This window comes from Anguilla anguilla, chromosome 4 (assembly GCF_013347855.1).
Source record: "Anguilla anguilla isolate fAngAng1 chromosome 4, fAngAng1.pri, whole genome shotgun sequence".
NCBI classification, from domain to species: Eukaryota; Metazoa; Chordata; class Actinopteri; order Anguilliformes; family Anguillidae; genus Anguilla; species Anguilla anguilla.
In genome coordinates, this window is record NC_049204.1 from 50,380,852 (window position 1) to 50,407,333 (window position 26,482).

Below are 26,482 nucleotides of genomic sequence, written 5' to 3' on the forward strand. Positions count from 1 at the left end.
CACTAATGTTCTTGTGTCTGAATGGAAGCAAATCCTTGCAGAAATGCTCCAACATCTAGTATAAAGCCTTCCCAGTAGAGTGAAGGTTGTTATAGCAGCGAAGGATGGACCAACTCCATATTAATGCCCATAGTTTTGGATGAGATGTTGCATGTCAGGTGTCCACATACTTTTTGTAGTGCGTTTCGGGCATTATGTGGCGTGGGTAAATAATCCCTCTAAACATGAGAAGCATCTAATTTAGGAAAATGAACAGCTTGTTAAAATTATGAGATTGCAACTGCAGTTGGAAAAAAACACATACACAGGACCTAGTTTAGGAACGGTTTAGATCGCAATTCTTCTCAGATGTCAGCTATACAACTTCCATTGGCTGCAAATTGGCAGGGCACCATGGCAGGGACCAGTCAATTAGATAATTCTGAAATCTGTACAGCATTAACCCCAACAACGAACACAGTGAGAATATTTAGTTATATGTTAGTTATTTAAACCTAACCTAATTCGTTAAATCAATACCAATCTGTACGGCACACCATCTCTGTCATTTAACCATCTATCCGTATTCACTGTAGTATATCCTTATCCTTCAAATTAATTTTACTGTTTTTATTTCAAACGAGATTTTGATGCAGCTGTTTGTCAATTGAATCCAGATGTGGACGTGGCATCGCGTAGCTAACAGGTATGGGCTTCGTTGTTTTAGGCTACAGACATGGGTTGTTGGAAATGTATTCATTCTAGCATAGGGGAAATTTAATAGCATAACGCTATTTATTTCAGTCTCTAAAATCAGCAAACACAATCGTAGCCTAATCTAATTGGACTAAGCTTAATTAACCTAGCTAATGTTCAGGGAAAGTTGAAGGCTATATAAGAGAACATTAATTAAGACATAGGCAATTTAAATTGCTAACAGTTAAATAAACAAATGCTGAATAAACAACCACTTAATCCCCGAAAGACCAATTTACACGGATGTCAACCCAGAGGACCAGACGCGTTAGCGATGTCATCCGCTGCAAGCTGTTTCAAGTGTGATTGGATAACATACAAAACCGGTGCTCTAACGTTGGCTACATTTACCTTCATGATTGTAGACTAAAGCCAGCTAGCTACTGTTGCTATCAACACAATACCATAGCGGCTGAATGAACGCGTCAGCATAACTGTAAGCAAGTTTTTCCATCTAGACTAGCTAGCTAACGTGTTTAATATGACATATTACTAACGTGCTAATATAGACGATACCAGTGGCTTTAGCAATGATTAAAAAAAGACGATTCACGAAAAATCCGAAATTAATATTTAAACCGAATTTCATTTAGCGAGTCTAAATGTAGCTAGATTAACTAGCCATGGAATCTTTCGAGAGATAAACTCTAACGTTACCCCAGTAGAATAACGTTGAGTTAACTAACGTTGTGGCTAGGTAAATCAGTTTGTCATCTCTCTGCATAATCGTTAGAGAATACAGTATTAATTGTAAAGAAAACGACATTATTGCAGCGAATACAATGTAAATGTAGGTGAACGTTGGTGGTTCCAGAGACAGATCTAACGTTAACTCATGGTTTTGATGCCATGCAGTTGGCATATCGTTAACTTGGCTTGCTAGTACATTAATTGGGTTTCGAGAACTAACGTTACATTTTTCAGACCGTATTGTTAATCAGTGTTACAGACACCTTTCTGAATTCAAATATATGTTTTTGGAGTATGAGGGGGGAAACCATAGGAAAACGCAAGATTGCCAGCTAACAAATACCCTAAATTGTGTACACTGCGGTTGCCTAACAACCAACCTTAAAGAGACCGTACTCTATTTCTAGGTCTTGTCTGAACCAGTCAGAGTGTCAGTCGTTATACATAATATTATTTGCCATTTCATAACTTTAATCAATAATCCATGGAGGGATTAGATATTATATTTCCTTTTGTTCTTGATGCAGAAACTCGCTGAAAATGGACGCGCTTCACAACTTTCCAGAGGACGAGAGGGTTGAAAAGGTCACTTTGGATCAGGATCCACCTTACATGGAAATAAGGGTGTGTTGTGCTGCCTCATATTTTCTGATTTATTATTCTTGTGGAATTAATTAGCCTATACTACACGTCTGATTTGGTTTCTCCATGATTTAAACATGTTAGTGTTAGAATTTACCGTATTTAATGAAACACCAGTGGATGTAATATAATTTAACCTGTAGAGGATAATATCATTCCGCTAGCAAGACTGCTATTTTCCCTGTTGCATTCACACATTTCTCTTTGTTTTTTTGTTCTTTTTTTGTGCTTCAGAAGATTTAAACTTTTCATTGCATGTACATTACAGACAATTATTCTACAGCATCCAACTCAAGGTATATTTAAATTTGCAAATTATAATGGACTACTTGAATAGATAGGAAAAATGTAAATGTATGCACAGTAAAAAGGTTGCTGTGGAATAACAAGCAGTTCATTGAATCCTAATGGATGTTGAAAGCCTGGGACAAAAGAATGTAAAAAAAAAAAAAAGAAAAAAGAAAAATTCCAAAGAATGTAGTAAAATAATTTATTAGGCCCAGGTTTTCACCTTTCATCCAGATCTTTTTCTATAATGCTGGATGTGATTTGTCATCCGGATAGACAACAGTAGACGGTCCCCCGAATGCTGGCTGGAAGGAGACTGGTCCATTGTCCAAGTGGTCCTCAGCCCAGAAAGGTACTGTACTACTGCTGCAGATGTCACTCTGCAGCAGAGGTGGGCAAGAAGGGCCGGCTACATTTGTGCTGTTCATGCCAACTTCTGGCCTTAATTACTTAGCTAGCCCTAACATTTATGCATTTTGACATTTTAGCACATTTCTTGATCAGCGCATGAATGACAGCCCAAGACTTGTTGTGGCCCTCTATGTAATGTTTTACTGTGATCTAATCTACAAGTGAGCCAACGTTGGTATGTACAGCCAATTGGCTCATTTAGCCAGAGTAATTGGTAGAAATGAAAACCTGCATGCAGACCAGCCCTCCAGGACTGTAACTGCCCACCCTTGCTCTACAGTGTGGTCTTGTGTGTAGCAGTGCATATGTGCTTACAGCATGCATACCTTTAATATGCAGTGTGATATGATGGGTTGTAGCATGCAGAGCTGCAGCCATCTGTCCTGGTGTATGCTGTTCTGTTTTCAGTGGAGCCGAGCTATGGCTTGAGCTTGCCTTTGGGAGAAGACTATGAGAAGAAGAAGCAGAGGTTGCAACAAGAGCTACGTCTGGATTACAGACGCTACATGGCTCAGGTAATCTCGGTTGCGTTAAATTGCATTGATGTGTAAAAGTCTGCAGCCAGCTGGAGCAATCAACACAAGGCTGAGATGCAGTTGCATACATTCATTGCATATTTATTACAAATTATTCAAATGGGAAAAAAAATGCCAAACAAATGCACATTAATGAAGATTAAGACTATGGAAAAGTGACATTGAGGCAAAAAGAAAACAATTGACTCTACAGTCGGTTGGTATTGGTATTGTTGTGATGAAACTACAGGAATAAATTATAATATCAATTATTAGTTTGCTGGCTAACACTGGATAGGGGTCATTGATGTTTTTATAATGCTTTAAGGACCATATTGAAGCATCATTTGTATATATTCAGAACACACGCTGTTTTATGAGATCTTAAAAACTTGCAGGAACAAAATCATGGGGGAAGAAAGGTAGGATATTTTCACAACTTGGGGAAATGGCATGCTATACATGCTAAACTTCTCAGCAGTTAAGCTGCTAAATCTGCAAGGAAATTATTAGTTTGTTTTTGGGAAAAATTGTTTTAGGCTTGATTACTCTTGGAAATAGAGCTATTAATCAATCTGAGTTGGCTGATCAAAAATTAATATTATTCAGGTGGAATTATAGGAATTGCTGTGAATGGGAAAATGGGTTTTGTTGTTCTGATCTGATGTATCTAATGGGTGCTTCCTCTGCAAATTTGCAGCATCTGAGGGACTTACTAGTGATTTAAAAAATTACATGTATGATTATGTAGCATGTGCTGGTAAACATATACAATCCATATTGTTAAAATGCAGGTTACACTGCATTTTCCATCTTCAACATTATCGGGTAATCTGACCTGGATTGTTTCTTATCTTTAGAAAAAGGACATGAAGAGTGTTGAGTCAGGCTCTCAGGCGCTGTCTCTGCCTATCGCCGAGAGGAGATCTGCGAAGGTAGACTCTGCGCTGGCACATACTGTGGGAAGTGTAAACAACAAAATAACTTGTGTGTGAATAGAGATGTGCTGTAAATCGCCCTGGCTAAGGCCATGTTCTATGTATGGTAGTATTGCAGTAAAGTACAACAGGTTGTGGGAGGAAATGGAGCAAAGTTGGGAACCCTGGGAAACCCTTGGGACAGGTAGAGCGTTTCCCACTTCAGCATGAACAGACTTGCTTATCAGAACATGAACGGTGATTTGCTGGCTGGTGTTGTTAGTGGACACTGTGGGAATATCGGTGTGTCTTAGCAACCAACTGTTCACACACCTGTACACAGGAAAGCTGGGGCTTCTGCAAAAGTGAGCAGAATTTTCTATAAAAATATTTTTTTCTTCTACTTACTGTAATGAATTAGACACAACATTTATATATTAGTATGCAGTGACAAAGAATTTTCACAAGACAACCTATGCCAAGTAAATTTTTAAATTTAAACTTTGTATATTGCACTTCATTCTAATAGGACTCTTAACTTGTCATTATCATCAACCTATGATTTTTAGGTTCTTTTATCCTTTTTCAAGAATCCTGTAAAACAGTTTTTTGTCATTTTTAAATAGTTTTATACCATACTAAGAAGTTTGTCATTGGTCTTTCCAGGACAGATTAAGAAATGAGAGAAACGAGGAGTACAATCAGTTTCTTAGAGGACAAAGGCAGGGAAGATTCACGCAAAACTCAGGTTTACAGGTAAATTCACAAGATAACCTTTTCTTTTTTTGTGCTATGTGGCCACTTATTATCTTAAATTTATATTTAACAGCGCAAATGTGTAGAAATGTAGTAGAAATGTAGTAGAAAATGCCATAATGTTTTTTACTGTCTGTTAAACATTAACTATTTTCCAATGGATTAATTATGATAATTTATTTATGTATTTGTTTTACAAAGCTAGCTGTATATAGTCACTGGCTAGGAGCAATGAAATGAAGGTTGGGCAGGAAGCAGTTGTTTTCCAGCACACTGGCTGTATCTCCCAAGCTCCTCCTAACAAGCGAGCTGTGCTGTCTCAGCAGGAGCAGCACAGGCCTGGAGAGCACCATACTATCCCCAGAGCTCGTCCAGAAGTCCCCAAACTCCCGCCTGTCCACAGCGCCCCCGCGCCCCGCGAGCGCCTCCCGTCCAGGAGAGACGCGGCCACCCTGACGGAGACCGGGATGGGGACGCAGACCCGGCAGAGGCGGGGTCGCAGGCGCTGGGGGGAGGGGCCGGACCCCCCGGGCAGGAGGGTGGATTACGACTCGCAGCAGGACTACTCTGAAGACGAGCTGGACTTTGTGGACAGAAGGCCCAGACGGGTCAGGGAGCCTGAGTACACCGAGAGGAGGGGGCACCGGCTGTACCACAGGCCTGACCGGTACTGCTGAAGAGCTCGTCTGCTACTGCTCACCTTCTGAGCGCACGGGCATTCATCCTAAATCTCTCTTCCAATTCGTTTAAGACAGAAGTGAAAATTGACCGTAAATAAGTATGTTACTTATTTTTCTAAATTCTCTTTCAGAGAAGTGCCAAGACTAAGAGAGAGAGTGGTTGATGACTCTGATGATTACCCTGAAATGGGTCATTATGTCCAAAGACCAAGGAATGACAGGTGGTGCTCTAGAAATGTGATTACAGTGGGGTGCATGTTGGGTAAACAGTATGGCTCCTGTCTTTTACTGATATTGTTTGCTTGTGGTTGCCCTTCTCTCCTCAGCTGGCTTATGCTTTATACTGAAAGTGGTGTTTAAGTAAAATCAGAAGGTTATTTGGGCCCATAAGGTTGTAAAGAGTGTGCTTATTTTTACTTGGTTGGGATAATGCAATGTAGCATAGTTACAAGTCACGGTCACGGCTAACAACCAGTCAGTCAAGTCATGGTGCTGTTGTGTTGCGCATTGTTATGGTTTAGATACTGCTAATGTGAAACTCCTGTCTCTAGGTGGACCTTTTTTGTTTAAACCCATGGCTAAATTGCTGAAGTTTGATATCTGTGTACCTCACAGAGTTCACTGGGAGAGGAGGAAGCTGGAGACCCCTCCCGTGTACGAGGATGACTATAGGGAGAAGATCCAAAGGACACTGTCAGCTGCACCCAATCCAAAGTACTGGCCTCTCCTTAAAATAATGGGGGGAGGCAGGGTGTTCAGTAGAAACGGGGAGTTTACAGTGATGACCAATAAAATAATGGATAAAGATGATAAAATGTGCATTTCTAAAGTTATCTCTTCTCCCAGTATCAGGTCATCATACTGTGAGGCACATTGTACTGCGGATAAGAATGGTGATGTATGTAAGGTTCTGGTTCATTTCAATGCCAAGGAGGCTGGATTCACAGTGCAGAAATGGGTCACTTGTACTCATCGATTCTGCCAGTGGAGTTTCATTGATATGGTCGAGTGGCGGTCCTGTTTATGTGTTTGGTGGGTGGTGTGGTGGAATATATGCCATAATGGAACATCAGGTCTTTCTGTGTATGATTAGAAGTAAAATTGGGGTGATTGTATCATTGCAGTCTTGATCAGGTCTGTGTAAAGGTGTCTAGCCCTGTCTCTGTGGATGTGTTTGTACGTCAGGCTGCAGAATCTGCAACCAGCACAGCCGAGCGAAAGAGCCAGATCGGTCAGCACCAAGGACAGAGCCGAGTTTGCCACGGGACTGATGATCGGTAGGGTGTGCGTGCATGTTTGTGCGTTTGTGTTTCAATTTGGAAGGGTATGTATTCATGCATACATCTGTCTTCAGTCTCTGTAATTGACTTGTCAGCCATTTTTTAAAATAGACTTAATGTGTGCTTTCTGTTTTCTTTGGAGGATCATTCCAATGTTCAATGGAAGAGCTTTGCTGAAAATGAAGAAGTGCATATACTGTTCCTTACTTAATTTAAGATTCACAGTCAAGAATTCTCAATTTCCTACCGCACAATATTTTATAACTGAGTGTGACACTTGCCCTCAGTAAGATACTTGATTTCATACAAATCAGGTTGCACCATTACCATATGTGTTTTTCTAGAATATTGACATTTCTTGTTATTTGAAGCAGATACCATCTTCTCGTTTCCTTGCTGCCCTCCTCCATTGCTCAGCATGTGCTGGGAAGCTGGTCATTCCCCTTATGTGGTTTAGCATGTGGCTAGTGATCTGCACAGACATAAAATCCACACACCTAGCTTGGCATACTAAAGAGTAGACTATATGATGCCAATGGAAATCGTTTGCAATCCATATTTATGTATTGAAGTGATCAAGAACGGTCTAATAATTTCCAACCTAATTTGTACATTTTTCCACAGAGAAAATTACAGGTGCAGCAATGGGTTCTGGATTTAGCTTGAGGGCTTCATAAACCAGGAAGATTTCTGAATGTCGTTGCTTTAGAAACCACACAAACCTTTTAGGTTATCTCATGATCTTAATTTTTCTTTTATTTAAAAGATTGTAAATGTTCAACCTACAAAGGTCAGGATCAGCCGTTCCTATTTCCTGAGTCCAAATGACACCCTTCAGCAGTCACGTGACACCAACCCAAACATCTAGCCCACCAGTGGCACTGTCAGACGAAACCGCGGTGGCTTTTTTTCTCTCGTTTCATTTTCGTTTGGCTTGTATTGCTAGCAGTGTGCTGTGTGGTGTTGCAGGAGCTGCGGACGCAGACCTGGCTGCGCAGGCGAGGAAGGAGAGGTACAGGCGGGAGCTGCTGGAGCAAATGGCCGAACAGCAGAAGAACAAGAGGAAGTAAGCGGTGTGCCGATGGCTGTGGGTGGGAGTGCAGCAGCTGTCACGCTGAGACCGCTCTTCTGAATGGCTGTCAGCGTTTTTTTTTTTTCACGGGACGGCGCTGTCCCGGGTGCAAGAGGTTAGACTGTTGAGCCGCACGCAATTAATTGGCCTCCCCCTGTCTCCTGTTTGCCCTTCTCTTATTTTATGCTAAGGTGCAGTTCTTTTTTTGGCTCTAGTTTGACACATTTTGGCAGATTGTTAGTTGGGAGAAAATGCGAGATTCGTCCACAGGGGATTGAGTCATCGTTTGAGACTCCTCAGCCTAGGGGCTGTCTTATGTTCTGTGTTTATCAATTAGCCGATCGAGTCAAATCAACCAGTTTAATTAATACAGTGTTTTTGAGCAGTGGTATTGTGGAATTGTCTGAGTACGTTACTGAAAAACAGTGTGATTCTAACATTTCTTTTCCATTAGGGAAAAGGAACTGGAGCTCAGAGTTGCTGCCACTGGAGCCATTGACCCAGAGAAAATGGTACTATATTCCTTCCAACAACATGTCATTTTTGAATGAAGCATAACCGAGCAAAGGGAATAGACATTGGCTAAGTTGACACGCTGTTTAAAATATAAATCTGTACTGCAATGGGGTGTCGAATGCTTTGTTTCACAAATAAGGGCTGTCCTGGAACAAAATAAAAAGCATGACGATCCACAAAGCTGATATTAGGAAATGTAGATTTTGTATGTGAAAGACTGAGTGAATTCTATGAAGACTGGTTACGTGATTTTCAGGTATCTTCTAGAAGGCAGGATGATTTTCGAAGAGTCAGAATAGAGGTAAAATAAAATGGACAGATGTGGATCCTGTGACATAGTTATGAATTGACTTACAAAACCTGAGGAAATGTGGTCATTTTCTGTGGGCAGAATTTAATAATGAAATGTGATTCTTTTTCAAGCAAAACCAGGATCAGGTAAATGTGCACTTACCTTTAACACACAGTAGGGGGCAGACTTGGGCCAAGCATGTCTTTCTCTGACTCGTCTGTACTTTCTTCTACATTCTAAACCTTAGTCTAAAATCCGCCTGACACATTTCCCTGTATTTGGACTAACATATCATCACTGCATTGCAAAATGTTTCTTGCTGACACATTATTTCATTTCTGTCAGTAACAGTCTTATCTGAAGCATGAAGCTCGGGTTGTCTTTGCCGTTTTTCTTCATTCTAAAAGCATCACCAGGCTCTGGGCATCAAAGTCACGGCTAGGCACCATGTGTGGTTGCAATATTTCCTCCTGTTAACTTCCAAGGAGATATCACCTTGAAAGAACTTCCCATGGAACAGTGTAAAATGGTATAATATAAAACAAATGCATCTCTGGGAATGGAATCATTTACTGGGATGGAGGCTTTTTCATCAGTTGCTATTCGGACCACTCATTGTCTCTAAAAATGTGCTTTTGAGTCTATTTGGGGAACTATTCTTTTAGTCATTGGTCTGTTTCACAGGAGCACGTTTCCCCATTGTTTTTAGATGGGGTGTGCGGGCAGCTCCTGTGCATCATTCTGATGTGAGGCTGCATTTCCTCTAAAGCGCTGCGATTGCTCTGGTGTCACTCACCGCGCTGCCTTGTCGCTCACAGCCAGATCGAATCAAACAATTTGGGGCGGTGACCCGCGAGTACGAAGGCAAGAGGCGGGACGTCCCGTACCGGCCGGGGCGGGGCCTGGACGCGCTGGGGTCCGAGTCGGAGAGGCGGCGGCGCGAGGAGAGGCCCCCCGCCGACGCGGAGGACGGGGGGCCCCCCGAGAAGCCGCGCGTGGCCTTCCAGGCCCCCGTGCCCAGCTACGGCAGCCTGGCGGGCAGCGGGGCCGCGGGGCAGGGCGGGGCCGCTCCTCCCAACCCAGACTTCCACAGGAGTCTGTCTGGCACACTGGGGGAGATCATCACACCCAGGTAGCGCTGCTCACACGACCGGTCTACTGCCATTGAGCTGTGTGTGTGCGTGTGCGAGTGCGTGTGCGTGCGCGTGCGCATGCGCGTGCGCGTGCGTGTGTGTGTGTGTGTGTGTGTGTGTGAACATGAATAAGGCTGCAATGGCATTTTCCCAGAAGGAGTGAAGATCTGTATTCCCTGAATGCCCTTGTCTGTTTTAGTTTCTTCTACTTTCAGTGCACGTTTTTAAATTATTTTTTGAAAAGTTGCTCATTTCAGGAAATTGTAGTGGCTCTGCCAGTTTGTATTAACAGTGCTGGGCTGTTTGGTGGTAGAATCACAGGTGTCCCGCCTCCCCCTGCACCCACGCTGGCAGACGCCTACAGAACTCCGTATGATGAGGCCTATTACTACTACGGAGCCAGAAACCCTCTGGACCCCAGCCTGGCTTACTGTAAGCCTGTTTACCTTTATACTGCACAAGCTGTTCTCATTATGATGTCTTTCATATGTCAAAATATTTTATTTGTCAAAATATTTACAGACTTCAGGTGAATTCAAGGGCAGTTCTTAAAATCGTCTACTTGTTTACACTTTGGCATTTCTGAATAATGTATTCATTATGATTTAAGGAAGCGAGTTGGTTTGTCTGTATGCTTGCAATGAGTGCTAAGTCAGCAGTCAAGGACCATTTCTATAAGCTTTATTGCTCTGGAACATGTTTTGAACCCGGTAATCCAACTGTCACAGTTCCGACAGTCATCCATGTTGTGTTGACTTCCCATGGGTGGTCAAGCTGTATCTGTGCTGTGGTATCCAAAACTCCATTGTGAACAGCAGTAGTGACAGAGGACTGGATAATGTCCCTGTAGTAAGGCCTTGGATCTGAGAGCTGAAAGTAAACTTTGGTTGGTCTTTGGGGGAGAAAAAAGTTTCTGTTTAAACACAGAACACAGTACCAAGCATTACTAAATCAGCCGTGTTGGGTCCATTGACTCGGTGCGTTTATGACACATTTGACTGAACACTACTGGGGGTTCATTTTCAAATACTTAGTGACTCTTCTCGGAAACTTCACATTAATTTCAGGCTTCAGTGAAATGCGCCGATACGTTTCCGAAGGTAATTTGCATGCTAAAACTCTCATTTCGGAGAAGGGGTCTCTTTAGGCAGACGACGCTTGCTGGGAGGCTGACTGTCGTGTCTGTGTGATCCTGCGCAGACGGGCCTGCAGCGGGGGGACTGCCTCCCGGAGCCTTCCGCAGCCAGCCGCCGGGGGCCCCGCAGTCGCAGTGAGTCTCCCAGTCCGATAAGGCGCGCGCGCTCCGGTCCGTTAGCCTGGCCGCGCACCTGCTGCCTCCTGCAGCCGCAGGGCCACCCGCGCCATCCGGCTCTTACCGCCGATGTCAGCTTATGCTGCCTGTCTGTGTGAGCTTCCGTGTACCGGGGTTAATGAGACCTGGTTGGGATGGACTGTGACATCACGCTTTGGGGCGGAGCCTGCTAGGTTATGGCTTAGTTCCAGTGCGTGGTTACTTAAGCGAGTCGTAACCCTGTTTTAGTCAACCTGTGATTAAATGCAAGGGAAAACCCAGCTCCTACCCAAGTGGGTAGGAGCGTACAGCTTCATCCAAGGTTGAGGTTCCCATAAGTGCCAGTAGGGGGGGCACTAAGCAAGCTTTGAGGCCTTCCTGATTTGAAGCTCACGGCAGCGTGAGGAGCTGGAGGTGAGCTCAGGTCAAGGTTATTTTTATGGAGGGTGGTGAGAATCAGTCTGACCACTGAGTCTGTGGATCTGCTGCTCTCTAGCAGCCCCAGGGCAGGGCCGAGGAGGAAGAACAGAGCTCACAAGAGCTGCTGGCCTGATCTGATCACAGCAATTTCAGCTTCAGAGGCCTGCAGGCTTTTATCAAATGGAAACAATGATTTTGTTCAAGCCTATTTTTTTTTCTTCCCCAAAACTATTTGAAATGATATTATTGCAAAGCAAATAATTTGTTATATACACACATACCACTTGTTCAATTTTCTCAATTTATAAATAGAAGGTGAAAGCCTTATATTTTTATTTAGATCAGACCTGGGATTAATTTAAATATTAGGTTTGTCTTGCTCAGTTGTGTAGATGCATAAATTCAAAACATTATTGCAGATCCATTGTAATCTACTCAAAATGTATTTTCGTGAAAGTTTGGAATATTGGTGAAAATGGCTGTTTCTTTGGAACTAGTCAGTAATCTGCAGAATTTGTGTAAAAGGTCAAATGACTTCATATAAAGTATAAAGACCCAGGTCTGTATGAAATGCATTCAGGTCTTGATCTGGATCTTTGAAATGTTGTAAAATGTCTCAATAAGACGGACCAGCCAGACAGGTGCTGCGCCCACTGGAGCTGGAGTCGGAGTCTTCCCGACAGAGAGGCCCAAACAGACGAAAGAAAGCATGCTCAGCTATCAGGAGGCGCTCAAAAAACAGGTACGTCCACCTAGAGAGGCCCAAACAGACGAAAGAAAGCATGCTAAGCTATCAGGAGGCGCTCAAAAAACAGGTACGCCCACCAAGAAAGGCCCAAACAGACGAAAGAGAGCATGTTGAACTATCAGGAGGTGCTCAAAAAGTAGGTACGTCCACGTAGAGAGGCCTAAACAGATGAAAGAAAGCATGCTCAGCTATCAGGAGGCGCTCAAAAAACAGGTACGCCCACCAAGCCTGCGTTTGCAAGATAGTTGTCCAAGGCAACTGCGGTCATTATAAATCTGGTCTCGGGTTGGGAGCACATTGTTTCCCACCCAGGGCATCATGGGAAGGGTGAGTGATCTCCTAACTGTTTCTTGACGGGTTGCTTTATAATTCAAAAAGCCTCCTGTGCTGTGCAATGTGCTATCAGTGATAGATATGAATTTATGGATTTAAACAAAGGTCCCAAAAGTAATCTCAAGAATACATGTAGACCCAAATACTGTGGAGAGAAGTGGGATGAGATATGATTTGATCAGAAGTGAAAGGAGTAGCAGCTTTGATGTGTGGAGATGTGAATTCCCACCCGCTGCCTGGTTTATTAGAGGTGGCCTGGACTACTTGTGCTGATAGCAGGAGCACTCCAGCCAGTGGTGTGTGATAGCAAAGCAGTGGGATAGTGATAGCATCCAGGGGTTTGGCAGGAGGAGGTCATAAACAAAAATGACTGCCCTTATAATTAGCCTAAAATGAGTATGCATTCTTAGTACAGTAGCTAAGTGTCAGAAATCTAGCTTTCTGCCACTTTCTTTGCCAGGCCAGAAAATGCCCCCTGGCATCCCTTTAGGAAAAATGTGTTGCTTGGTTTAAACTGACAAGATTAAAACCCCGGTGGCAGATGCAAGAAAGACAGGAGAGAAAAAAACAGGAGAAGGAAGAGAAGGAGCGCTTCGAGGCCCAGCTGGAGGTTGAGATGAGAGCCTACAACCCCTGGGGGAAGGGTGGAGGTGGCGCACCCCTCCGAGACAGCCGGGGGAACCTCATCAGTACGTCTGCTCTCTCTCTCTCTCTCTCTCTGTCTCTCTCACTCTCTCTCCAGAGCACCATCTTACTGATGCTCGCCGACTCCTACACCCTGAACACACATTCATTATGAATCATCTGATTTACAAGTGTGTCATTCAAAAGCACGATTCCATGTCCAAAATCCATTTCATTCACGTTATATGGATCAATTTTTTTTCAAAATAATTCAAAGCTCAGATCTGGAAAGACTGCCAAAATCTTTAAGTCTTTCATCTTTCGTTAATTTAGATTTTCGCAGCACAGCGGCCATTGTGTATTAATAATGCAGGAAGACCCTGCATAGCCCTTTTTCAGAATACCGCTGATGTGAGCTGAGCGCAGTTGTTTAAATATCAAAAGGACGTGTGCGCTCGCGGTGAGGTTGCTGACTCGACCTGTGCTGTTTGTCCAGCGGATCTGAATCAAATGCACAAGGTGAACGAGGAGGCCTACTTGAACCCCGACTCCCGAGGCAAGAAGGCGGGGTCCGTCGGCAGGAGCCTCCAGGCGCCCAGGGGGGAAGACCGAGCGCCCTCTCCCCACAGGATATCAGGTAGCTCCCCGAAAACCCTCCCTCTGTTAAAACCTTACTTCACCGCTCCGTTCTCAAACGAAAGTGTTTCGGAGTCCGGAAAGTCAGTTCTGTTGCGGTTTGTTTTGGCAGGGTTTTCCTATGCCCAGGCCCCTGCTTTTCCTCGGGGCAATGCTTCTGCGGACCTACCAACACCGCAGCAGATTCACGAACAGGACAAGTACAGGGACTACCTGAAGCAGCAGGTAGGCACTATTTCAGAGCTCGGAGCGTGTGCTCACATGTCCTCCTGGAGCACGGTGCCAGGACACCGATAAAAGCGATGGAGGCTGGTGTCTTGATCTTGGTATGCTGGTGCTGCTGGTCCTGGCCTGTCTAGCAGGGTGCCAGACTGTCATATTTTGTCAGTATAGAAGGAGCTGGCAGTGAAATCCCCAGCCTCCATCTTACCGGTGGCACGCAGGCTTATTTCCCTATAAATGGGGCGTGTTTTTGTGCTTTTGATTTTTGAAAACGACATGACCTTTAAATTGCAAGGAGTGAATGCATTATTTAGTAATTTATGCTTCCTTTTTAGCAGGAACAAAACCTGGTGATTGCTTATAAAGTGCTCAAAAAACCAAGACAGTCACGGAATAGTATTTTTTTTACCTGCACACTTTCTTTTTCTGTAATTTCTCACTTTCTGCTACTTTTTTCACTAGGCTTGACATATAAAGTGGCTGCTGTGCTCTGTAGCACTTATTGAGCCAGCAGTCAGTAAAACATGGCACAGTCACATGACATGTGTGGATATATGTTGTGAGCATATTACACAAGCACAAATGGGCTCGGTTCAGTTTAATGCTCAGTTTTTTCATTTCGTTTATCTTCACTTCACATTGCAATGTGATAAGGATGTTGCTTTCATTTCCTTCATGTACTTTAAGTGGACGGTTATCTCAGATTTGTTTATGTGTGTGTGTGTGAGTGTGACAGAGGGAGAGAGAGGGCTATCGGCATTCAAGCTATTGTGCATGTTTGAATGCACTGATGTTCAACATTTTTTTTTATTTTTAATATTTATTTCTTTTATTTATTTAATTTTTTGCAGCCCTTGGGAAATGCATGCTAGGAATTTGCCGTCTTGTTAATGTTCTCTTACTTGCTTTCCTGCATGCTGTCTAGGGGATATGAAGAAAGGAACTCTTCCGCTAATATTCCTTATCTGTGTCAGGTGTTTGACGTACTGTCACTGAGTCAGTTACTGCTCCATACAGTAAACACGGCAGCCATGTTTTACATCGCCAGGAATCCTGATGTATGATGGAAAATGTTCATTTCCATATGGGTTTAAAACCTTTACATTACAAGTTGTTTTCACCCTCACTTTCATGAAATTACAATCTCGCAAAGTGTTGTGAACACAGTCGGGCTTCCACATTTTGAGAAACATGCATGCTTTAGTTTTACACAATTTTTGAAGTTGGAAACTGTTCATTTGGCACCCTGTCCCGCAAGCAATAAAGGGAGCTCATGTTAGTTCAAGCAGACCAGATTTGCATTTAGAGTAACCAAACCTAAGGGGAAACTGATGTAATAGGATGCAGATTCTAGATTTTTTACTTCCACACACCGCCCGCCCCCCTCGCCACCACCTGAAGCCATTCGGTTTAATTAGTGTAATCAATGTGCACTGGAGAGAAAGTGCTCATTTGAACAGCCAGGTTTGGAGAGCACGCGGCCAAGCCCTCGTCTCCACAGGGGGGTTGGCGGTTGTGAAGCTACGCGCAGCGGGTGGTTCGCACGTGAGACGAGGCCCCCATCCCGTGTTTCTGCCGCAAACAGATTGAGGAGAAGCGGCAGAAGGAGGCGGAGGAGCGGGAGCGCTTCCGGCTGGAGGAGGAGAGGGAGGAGAAGAGGCTGGCGGAGCAGAGGGCTCGGATACAGAGGGAGTACGAGGAGGAGCAGGAGAGGAAGAGGTCCAAGGAGAGGGAGGTCAGTGCATTCTCTATGAGAAAGGCATGAGGCCAGTTCTCTCACTTCCCACTTCTGCAGCTGAAATATATCTGAAACGTCTTTAGTTATGATGTCATTCGAGGGTCAAGGCACTTCTTCCGAACAGCATGGTAGCAAAATGGCTGTAAGCCTACAGCAGCGTGATAACACTGGGAATAAGAAACTTTGTTGTGATGGTCTTTATGAATGATAAATGTTCCATGGTCACAGCCTGGGGAAGCTGAATGGAAGACCAGGGTAGAGCGGCGGTAGAGTGGCGTACGAGCAGTGGTAGTCCGGCGGTAGAGTGGTAGAGTAGAGCGCCGTGGGAGTGGCTTCGTTCCTCCAGTAGTATCTCAGCGCGGGCCCCATTCTGCTCGGCAGCAAAACGCCCAGAACGAGGAGCAGATCCGGCTGCTGAAGGAGCGGCGCAAGGAGGAGGAGCGGAAGAAGCGCGAGGAGGAGGAGAGGGAGAACGACCTCCTGAGGCAGCAGACCGAGAGGGAGAAGGAGAGGGTGCAGCTGGAGGAGGTGCCCCTCGCATACACACACGCGCACGCACACGCACACACACACCCACCCATGCGTGCGCTTTATAAACAATCTCTGTGGTAAGAAAAACAACCACCCAAGACTTCAGAGGAAATGATTTGAAAGCTGATCTCCTCTTGATAAAATAATGGAGGTACCGTGGCACCACGTGTAAAGTATCTCTGTAGAATGAAACTAAGATTAGACTAATGATTTAGCTGGGTGACACCAAATGAAAAGGCAGTGGTGTTTGTGCTCTATTCTAATGGATGCAAAGGAAGTGTTGTTGTGGATCAGTTTTATTTTGTGCACTCTTGCATTCCTTTGAGAAGATGCCTAGGGAGCCATCTCCACCAATCCCAGCTGTGCAGAAAAGGCTCGCCTCTCAACTCAAGTCCAGACCCCTGTCTGTGGACAGCCGGCAGTCCAGCACTACTCTGTCTGTGAGTGTCTAGTGCTCATCTAGACATCTGCACACAGTTATGCTAATCAGCTGCTTCGTTTTGAGGTGAAGAACTGTCAATCAACGGAGGCTTCCGATTGAGTCCTTATCTCCAGTAACTGTAGAGATTGGGGATACTAATGCTAAATGAATGTAATAGACACTAATACAGTATGGCCAGAACATAGCTTGACACATGGTAGGACAGTAGTAAGAAGGAACAGTTGGTTGCTACAGTATGTGACTAGTGCTGAGCTATCAGCCTCCCCCCCCACCCCCCCAAATTCTTGTGCAGGAGCGCTCCATGTCCGTTCCGCCCTCCCCACCGGTACCGGCCCGGAAAAACCAGCTGCGAGCCGCAGGTAACGCTCACCATGAGCACGAACGCACAAATCTGTCAATTTGAATGTTACTGCGGTGTCAGTGTGGTCAGGTCAGGAGCTGAACTGCAGCTTTCGGAAGTGTCAGTCTGTCTGTCTGTCCGTGTCTGTGTGTGTCTGTGTCAGTGGAGCAGCCGGGCGTGATCGGCGAGCTGTCGGCCCTGCGCAAACAGCTGCGCAGTGAGCAGAGGCGGCTGGACAGGGAGCTGCAGCAGACTGAGAGGGGCAGGGAGAGGGAGAGGGAGGGGCTGGACAGCCCTGTCAGCACCAGGTAAGCCGCTGAACAGATGCAGAATCAACATGGATTGGCTGAAACGGTTACATTTAAATGATCTAAACCTAACGTTAGAATCACAGCAGCTTGTATGCTAGAAAAAGGAATGGATTTGTGTTTTGGAACAAAGAGTGTATGTTGAGTTGAGCTCTCAAGGGATGCACTGTTCAGTCACAGGCAGATCGAGATGACTGATGGAGCAAGGGGTCTAATGCACAGTGAGATGGGGAATTGCCTGCTGCCTGAATTTCTCTCTCCCTCCCTGACTGAAACGCTGTCCCCCTCCCAGACTGAAATGCTTTCTCCATCCCTGACTGAAATGCTGTCTCCCTCCCTGACTGAAATGCTCTCTCCATCCCTGACTGAAATGCTCTCTCCATCCCTGACTGAAATGCTCTCTCCCTCCCTGACTGAAATGCTCTCTCCCTCCCTGACTGAAATGCTCTCTCCCTCCCTGACTGAAATGCTCTCTCCCTCCCTGACTGAAATGCTCTCTCCCTCCCTGACTGAAATTCTCTCTCCATCCCTGACTGAAACGCTGTCTCCCTCCCTGACTGAAATACTCTCTCCCTCCCTGACTGAATCGCTCTTTCTCTCCCTGACTGATGCTAAGGAGGAGAGATGCATGCATGTCACTGCACCAAGGCATGGAGCTCTAGCTGGCCCTAAAGCCCTAAAGGCTGATATGGTGGAGTCATCCCTATTCATAGTGATTGATATAGAGCAGTAATTAAAGTAGTTAATTCTTTAAAGGATGGGGCTGAAGCTCATGTTTTGGCTGCTCCATATTTCCTTTCAGGTGATGGGATATATCCTGAAGGTCCTGCTAGCCAGAGGATCTTCAGAGAACATAAGCGGCTTATATAGCTTATTCCATGATTAGACTCATGGTACTGAAGCTCACTAACAGTGATACTTATGAGGTGCAGTACAGCAGTGAGCCTGCTGTGTTCAGTGCATTCAGGTAGACTGCTCTGCTCTGTTTTTATTCAATGGAGGGGTTGCCACTCAAAGCCTGTAACACCTCAGAGGTGCTCTGCCCTGTGTTCAGGCTGTAGTATGTGTGTGTGGGTATGTGTGATGTGTTCAGGCTTGCCTCTCTCAGGCGGTAGCGTTGAGCGCTCCGCAGTGTCCGGTCTGTGACGCGCCCCGCTCTCGTTCCCAGGCGACGGGAGCAGGCGCAGGTGGACGTGTTCGAGATGGCGAGGCTGCGTCTGCAGGCGCCGGTCAGGAGAAACTCCAAAATGGCCGCCGGGCCCATCAACCTGCAGAACATCCGCGACTTCAACCGCCTCAAATACCGAGGCGAGTGCCCCTCTGTGCTGCCGGCCGGGCCCCAGGAATACCCCCCCAAACTGCCCCCGCTGTCTGCGGTTACAACCCCCATATCGCTCACCATTACCAAAGCCCTTTACCTGTGGCGTAGCAGGAAAGGACGTAGCTTCAATACTCACGTTGGATGCTACCATTGTACCCTTGAGCAAGGCAATCAACATGAAGAATTACAGTACAGATGGACAATGTGGATAATTTGAGCAGTGTTCTATGCGCAAAAGAAGGGCCTCTGCCAAGCAGTAGGATATTATAATGCATTAATGCAGCCTCAGTTCCAGGCTCTGGAGTTGGAGCAGTTCTGTTTGTTTTCTATTCTCCCACCAGTAGGTGCTGATGAGGCTCACTCCCCTCTGAGACCACCAGAATACCCCTGTGCCAGAGCTCCTTTACCTCTCAGGCCACAGCTCCCTGTTTAATCTGCTTAGTCTGCATTTGAACTTTCTTTGGTTTCAGCCAAGCTCATGATGTCATGTATGAATAATAAGAGCCCTCCTTATGACCATAAAATGCATCAATCACATCGGAAAGCTTGGCAGGAGACAAGGAAACAGGCGACTACCAAAATAAATGAGTTGAATGAGTTCCCAAGTAGGAATTTTGCATGAATGTGTGTGTGGGTAAAGGTACAGACTGAGGGGGTGTGGGTTCATTATCTGGGACAGGAGTGGTACTTCCTTTAATCTTTGAGTAACAGGGCTCTCTGGGACACTGGGTCCTGCACCTACCTGGCCTGGCCCCCTGCTGCCACCCCCACACTTGCCCTCTACCTGCCCCTGCTCCCCAGGGCAGCTGCTGCCAGGGAGGGTGGCAGCTCTTCCTCCTCCTCTGCACAGCTGTCTGAGTGATATTCAGTACTAGATAAAGCTCGCTGTATTAGTCTGCATTCCCAAGGTAACTGACATGGTGTCAGGCCTCCACATGAGCCTGACGCTGTAGTCTGGGAAATGAGGGTTAAATTGTGTGTGTGCGCGCGCGTGTGTGTGTGTGTGCGCGCTGCAGACAGCGAGTCCCGCGAGGAGGTGCGGCAGACCTACCCGGACCCCCCCGTGGACGACCGCAGCCTGGAGCTGCAGCAGCAGGCCCTGCTGAGGGAGCAGCAGCGCAGGATCAACCGCATGAAGAGGAGGGAGGCCGCCGGTCAGTGGCTCATCCCTCCGCCAATCACAGAGGGGGGGGGGGCGGCCGCATCTTTACCGAGCGCTTCTAACTGCTTCTCTCTTCCCCCACAGAGTACTTGGACCTGGCCCCTCAGGCATACCCGACTCGTGATGTGGTGAGCGTCGAATGCCCCTCTCTGCGCTTGTCTTATTCTGGCTGGATATGTAACGCTATAAACTCCCCATGAATACGAATGGCCCCGTGTACAGGGGTTCTGCTGGGCGACTCATGCATGTCTAAAAATGGCTGTATTCTTTCAGAGGAAGAGCTCGGCTGGGAACCTGCTGAGAGAGTCCCTGCTGGAATCGGAGAGCGCTTTTATCGGTAAGCCCAAAATCCGCCCCCCCCCCCCGAATGGTACGGAACCCGAGAAGGGTTGGCACAGGGCAGCACTGCGCCAGCCTGGCACTGGGGGGCAGGGGGAGGGGGGAGGGGGGAGCGTTAGGGTCGAGGGCTGAGGGCGGCAGCGCTGGGATGGCACGGAGGCTGCCAGCGTAAACGTGGCAGCCGGGGCGCGGCACACGGACAGCTGGTGCCAGTCTGAGAGGAGTCGGTGTGCCAGACACAGGCAGCGGGGTGAGCCAGGCAGGGAAAATAACAGCAGAGAGGGGGAGGGAGAGAGGAGGGGGGGAGAGGGGGGTAGAGAGAGAGAGAGAGCGATTGAGAGAGAGATAAAAAGAGAGAGAGGGAGAGAGAGAGTGATATATATTCACTGTTTCATCTAATTTACACATTACACCAGCTAACATATCCTATGCACACACACACACAAAGTTGTATTCTGTTCATATGTTTATTGTTTGTTGTACCTATGCTTTGGCAATATGTATATATACGTCATGCTAATAAAGCTTATTTGAATTTGAATTTGAGAGAGAGACAGAGACAGAGACAGAGACAGAGAGAGAGCTTGGGTGGGAGGTGAGGAGTGAGAAACGGCCGTCCTGTGCAGAGGGTGTATGTAGGACCGGGAAACAGCACATCTCTCAACACAGCCTTTCAATACGAGACGTACAGCTCTCCACCAAACGGCTGATGAAACAGACCTGCTCCCTGTGCCGTTTCTCCAGACTCCAGCGGGGACACCTTCCCAGCGCTTACGGACCGCCAGGCCAAGCCGGGCCCCAGAGCCAGACCCCCCTCAGCCACAGAGTGGGAGAGGGCAGCCAAGAGGCCAGACTACGAGCGTGTGAGTGTCCCACTGCCATCCCGGGTCACTGTGGAAGCACGCACACGCATACAGTCCTGTCTCATTCTTTAAAAAGAAATGAAGTGCATTAGGATGTGAGGTGTGTAGATTTACGAACGCTTACAGTGTTATTTTATACTACAGCCATGCATGAGCCTGAATAAATGCTCCAGCTGCACATATTCATTCATTCATTCATTCAGGATCACTAAATGGACTGGTAAATGGACTGCATTTATATAGCGCTTTTATCCAAAGCGCTTTACAATTGATGCCTCTCTCATTTGCCAGAGCAGTTAGGGATTAGGTGTCTTGCTCAAGGACACTTTGACACGTCCAGGGCGGGGTTTGAACCAGCAACCCTCCGACTGCCAGACAATCGGTCTTACCTCCTGAGCTACAGACAGACAGCTTTTCCAGCAGTTTGTGCTCAGAGAGACTGCACAGGACTGTGAGGTGTGCTCATTAGAAATGCTCCCACGCTGATATAGTCTGACCGCGGTCACATGACCCGTTTTTAGGAGCGCGCCCCCTCTGAGAGCCCGGCGGGGCCCGTGGGGCTGACGGACTCGCGCTCGCTGCGGTCGGCGGACAGCCTGAGCCTGGAGCAGCTGCAGCGGTCCAACCAGCGGCGCATGCAGAGGCTGGAGGAGGTGGGCAGCCGGGCCTCCACCGCAGGTGGGTGGAGCCGCCGGCCCGGGGGGGTGGGGGGGTGGGGGGGTCAGAGGGGGCGCGCTTTGGGGCGGGACGCTGACGTGCCCTCTCTCCGTGCGTCCCCAGGCGACGCGTACTCGGACGACGGGGACAGCTTCCAGCGGAGCGCCACCCCGCTGGACCCCGAGCGGCGCTGCTCGGTGCAGACCTTCGCCACGGAGCCCTGGATGAGGCCCGGCACCTCCGAGTCCCTCAAGCGCTTTATGGAAGGGAGGGGCCACAGGGAGGCCCACCGCTGGGAGGCCCCCGACTGGGAGGGCCCTTCCTCTTACCGCGGCTGAGCGTCCCCCCCCAATATACTGAGCACTCCTCTGCTATTCCCCCCTCAAAATACACTGAGCACCTCTCAGCTATTCCACCCCACCCAAATACACTGAGAACTCCTCTGCAATTCCCCCTCCCATACACTGAGCACTCCTCTACTATTCCCCCTCCCATACACTGAGCACTCCTTTGCTATTCCCCCTCCCATACACTGAGCACTCCTCTGCTATTCCCCCTCCCATACACTGAGTGCCCCTCTGTGCCATTCCACCCCCTAAACACACTGAGCACTCCTCTGCTATTCCCCCTCCCATACACTGAGCACTCCTTTGCTATTCCCCCTCCCATACACTGAGTGCCCCTCTGTGCTATTCCAGCCCCCAAACACACTGAGCACTCCTCTACTATTCCCCCCTCCCATACACTGAGCACTCCTTTGCTATTCCCCCCTCAAAATACACTGAGCACCTCTCAGCTATTCCACCCCACCCAAATACACTGAGCACTCCTCTGCTATTCCCCCTCCCATACACTGAGCACTCCTTTGCTATTCCCTCGCACATACACTGAGCACTCCTCTGCTATTCCACCCCCCAAATACACTGAGCACTCCTCTGCTATTCCCCCTCCCATACACTGAGCACTCCTTTGCTATTCCCTCGCACATACACTGAGCACTCCTCTGCTATTCCACCCCCCAAATACACTGAGCACCCCTCTGCTACCCCCCTGGGTGTGTGTGTGTGTGGGTGTGCGTGTGTGAGCATGCGAGTGTGCGGGTGTGAACATGTGTGTGTGTGCGCGTGTGAACGTATGTGTGGGTGTGCGTGTGTGAGCATGCAAGTGTGCGGGTGTGAACATGTGTGCGTGTGAACATGTGTGTGGGTGTGCGTGTGTGAGCATGCAATTGTGCGGGCGTGTGCCCTGACAGCACAGTTTTACAGCAGCAGAGCTCTGCTCTGAGGGCCTTTCCTCACTTCTGTGAGCTCTTCATTTTCAGCCTTCCTCAAATTTGTGTGTTGACTTACTAACATTACTACATTTACGCGCAACTAATACTTCTACCTCTGCCAATACTGGAGGTGCATTAAATTCAAAACCTGATTTTAAAAAAAGCATAGCCTAGCCTGCAATGAGGTTTATTGGAGTGAATGTTTTGCAACCCTGTAATCCTTTTGCCAAGACTGGGAAAACCTGAGAAATGACATCACACAGACCACACAGCGAGCCAGTGGTAGAGCTGAAAGGATCGGTGTCTGTCAGCGTGTGCTTTGTTTTAATGACAGGCAGCAGATGAACCGATGTTACATCAGAGATGCCTGAAGGGATGCATTATTGTATGGAGTACTGAGAGCACTGTGGCCTCTGCCTGGGCTTGTGTGGTCAGCTGAAGCTTTGGCACAATTAGTCTAGCAGATACCCCACTTTCTTTATCATTCTTGAAGAATACATATTGAGAGAGTAATATATATTGCAAATTGTCATTTTTAAAATGGTGTGTTTGAGTTTAATACATAAATATGAAATGTTCTGAGCACTGTATGTTTGTATGTCTGTTGCTTTTTAATAGACAAATGTAATAATAAATTATTTTAATAAAGATGTTTTTTTTGCATTCATTTGCATTGAAATTACACCATGAATGGATCCAGAATATTTAACCATAGCATTGCTAAAAGCCATTTGCTTCTAGCCATATAAAGTAGAAAGCAAGGCTGGCACATGCCACTTTTTTTAACCAAATGTATCGAGAAAGAAGGCACATTACTTAACACACCATAAGTCAAATTCACGGCCTTAATATCTGCTCGGTTGAACGTTTTGAAGTTTTTTGGACCTGTCAATGTGTCAGTACAACTCCTCTCTTTGCACCGTTCGTCCGGAGGCTAAATCTACTATACGGGTGGTGGCCTATGGATGTCTTGACAAAGGAAACAAGCACAAAAAAACATTTTCTAGTTTGTATGAATATTATTCAGTTCTGGAATGTAACTTTCAGAAATGAGGAAATATGCTTGAGGATGTAAGTTAATACTGAATATCTGTGTCTTTTGAAAACCATTCATATGATATCTGCATAATAAATCAATCACTGCAGTGTTCAATAGGGAGCCAGGAGCTGCTACTTAGTTTGCAACCTACTCACAAAATGGTCATGGCTGTCTGGGGTGGCTGGAGTTACTGTAAGATTTATAAAATGTATTTCAGCTTCACAAATGTAGGTTTGATCGGAGTAAAACAATCAGTGCAAAACCACATCCTAGGACATCCTTGAATTACAAATGAGCGATTATAGAATTTGAATTGCACTAATGAACAGAGTTCAAAAACTTTATTGACCTATGACCTGATTAAAATGTGTCGGATGATAACCAGTCATGTACAGAAAGTTGTACAGATTTTTTTTTTTCTCAACATAGAAAACTTTACATTGCTGTACCATATACATTTTGTCCATTAGTTTTCTACTGTGACCAGGAATGCTTCAGACCCATTGAGATCCATACTTCACCATCAAAATGCAAAGCAATGAATATTATTCATATTTTTAATACATCCGGTAAATCTCCGAGCAAAGGAAAAAAAAAAAGCCTAATTTTTAATATATTTAACCATTTTAAATTTTGTGCACATACAGTGAAACCTACATCAAACATGGAAACGGACGATTCAGATGCAGTTCAGATTAGTTTGCATTGTTGTCTCCAGTTTTAAGAGCATCCCAGTCACTGGCTGGTTTTCACTTTAACTTAAATAAAAGCCTCTGTACATATAAAATGGAATCATTTTACTCTCTCCTTTCAACAGCTTCTCTTGCATCAAACTGACCACAAGCCCTCACCGGACAATCCCAACGAGCAACGGTAAAGTTAAATAAAAACTCTCACAAAAAGTAAAAATCCCCAGTGCATTCTGCAAATGAAACGTGTGCAGCAGATTCAGAGAAACAAAAAAAACAACGAATTACAGAAAATAAAATCATTGCCAGAAACAATGTTTAGTGTTATGAGATTATATTACAAAGCTGCTTTTTCTGTACAACTAGTTTCATCCGAGGGTCTGTCGATGCTTAACGTTAGCAGTCGGCTGTGCAAAAGGAAAAACAAAACAAACAAACAAAAAAAATCAAGTCACAAACATTACTCTTCATTTGCACTAATTGATCATCGGGTTTGCTTGAAATAGTTTCACTTCTTCAGACAGCTTGCTGAGATAAAGTCACGGGATAGCAGGGAACACACGCTCTTTTGAAATACTAGGCTTCTGAACACTCAGAAGGTTAGAAAGTAATTAAATATTCTCATCGTTATAATCATCAGTATAATCCTGTAGAGTATGATCCTACTGTACAAGGCGTGGCCCCGAGCCTCCCGGCCCCTCCCCCCCCTTACTCCCGTACGCAGCGAGACCCCCGGAAGAGCTTCCAGTACCGTCCAGTGGGGCTCGCTGGGGTGCTGCCAGCGCCAGCTGGGGGGGCAGAAGGGGAGGGGGGGGGGGGGTTTTCAAAGTCAGTTCAAAGCATCCCTAGTGCCCTTCCGAAGGACAAGACTTCACCATACACACCAGACCTTTTTCAGGAGGACAAACAGACAGACAGACAGACAGAAAGGAGGCCTCCGGGGTGGCACCGCCCCCTGGAGGTCGGAGGTGCTGATGCGGCACGCCGGCCTGCCGCGGTGGGCGGGGTCACTGAGAAGCAGCCGCCCGCTCCTGCTGCTCCCGCTCCTGCTCCTCCTGCTGCTCCTCCTCCGGCTGCTCCTTCGGCTGCTCCTCCGGCTGCTCCTGCACCGAGCCCAGCGGCTGAGATATGTTGAAGACGGTCCCGATGCGCAGGTAGAACTTGCGCAGCGTGGCCCGCAGCTCTGGGATCAGGTCAAACTGCATGATCTCGCACAGCAGGGGGTAGTACCTGGAGGCGTGGGCCTTGAACTGCGGAGGACAGGGGGGTGGGGTGAGGGGGGGGCTCATTAAATTCACTCTCTGCCTGAGATTTCCCCAACGGTCCAGCTGGAGGAATGAGATTTCTGATTCATGCACATCTGCAAAACTGCTTCATTCGAAAATCAGCTCGAGAGCCTCTCAGGGGGGACTTAATGGCGGCGGCGTTAATGATTTAGGAGTTTTAATTACTTCAGAAAGTCAAACGGAGACTGTTCAGACGTGGAGACGTTAATCACGAGTTCAATATGGACGCCATGCCACATATGAGATATCACAGTGCGTGTGAGGAAAAATACAGCTTAAATACCGTTTAAACT

The 26,482-nt window shown here is 46.5% G+C and overlaps 2 protein-coding genes across 11 annotated transcripts in view; one reads left to right on the forward strand and one right to left on the reverse strand.

The window, feature by feature from the left end:
• The first annotated feature begins 1,095 nt into the window (after positions 1–1,095).
• Positions 1,096–23,019, forward strand: LOC118224918 (centrosome and spindle pole-associated protein 1). Of its 9 annotated transcripts, XM_035412773.1 has the most exons (35): positions 1,096–1,171; positions 1,953–2,049; positions 2,632–2,707; positions 3,175–3,281; positions 3,680–3,703; positions 4,142–4,216; positions 4,865–4,954; positions 5,278–5,621; positions 5,766–5,855; positions 6,250–6,348; positions 6,820–6,911; positions 7,884–7,980; positions 8,441–8,498; positions 8,759–8,803; positions 8,926–8,940; positions 9,613–9,926; positions 10,241–10,359; positions 11,128–11,197; positions 12,263–12,325; positions 12,399–12,453; positions 13,261–13,408; positions 13,840–13,980; positions 14,092–14,204; positions 15,787–15,936; positions 16,321–16,467; positions 16,800–16,910; positions 17,205–17,271; positions 17,416–17,560; positions 18,729–18,868; positions 19,898–20,035; positions 20,128–20,171; positions 20,317–20,380; positions 21,127–21,245; positions 21,767–21,923; positions 22,026–23,019. In XM_035412773.1, the coding sequence occupies exons 2-35, from the start codon at positions 1,966–1,968 to the stop codon at positions 22,238–22,240; spliced, it is 3,816 nt and encodes a 1,271-aa protein (XP_035268664.1). In that variant the 5' UTR covers positions 1,096–1,171; positions 1,953–1,965; the 3' UTR covers positions 22,241–23,019. The 9 variants fall into 9 exon arrangements, with proteins under 9 accessions (XP_035268664.1, XP_035268665.1, XP_035268662.1 ...); XM_035412774.1 differs by lacking the exon at positions 12,399–12,453 and having other exon boundaries at positions 5,281–5,621; positions 12,263–12,380; XM_035412771.1 differs by lacking the exon at positions 12,399–12,453 and having other exon boundaries at positions 12,263–12,380; positions 22,026–23,018.
• Positions 23,020–24,538: 1,519 nt separating this feature from the next.
• arfgef1 (ADP-ribosylation factor guanine nucleotide-exchange factor 1 (brefeldin A-inhibited)) overlaps positions 24,539–26,482 on the reverse strand; it is a 66,672-nt gene continuing 64,728 nt past the window's right edge. For both annotated transcript variants that reach the window (XM_035412780.1, XM_035412781.1), the window contains one exon: positions 24,539–26,153. In XM_035412780.1, coding sequence (XP_035268671.1) covers positions 25,911–26,153 — 243 coding nt within the window. In that variant the 3' untranslated portion in view covers positions 24,539–25,910. The remainder of the gene's footprint in view (positions 26,154–26,482) is intronic.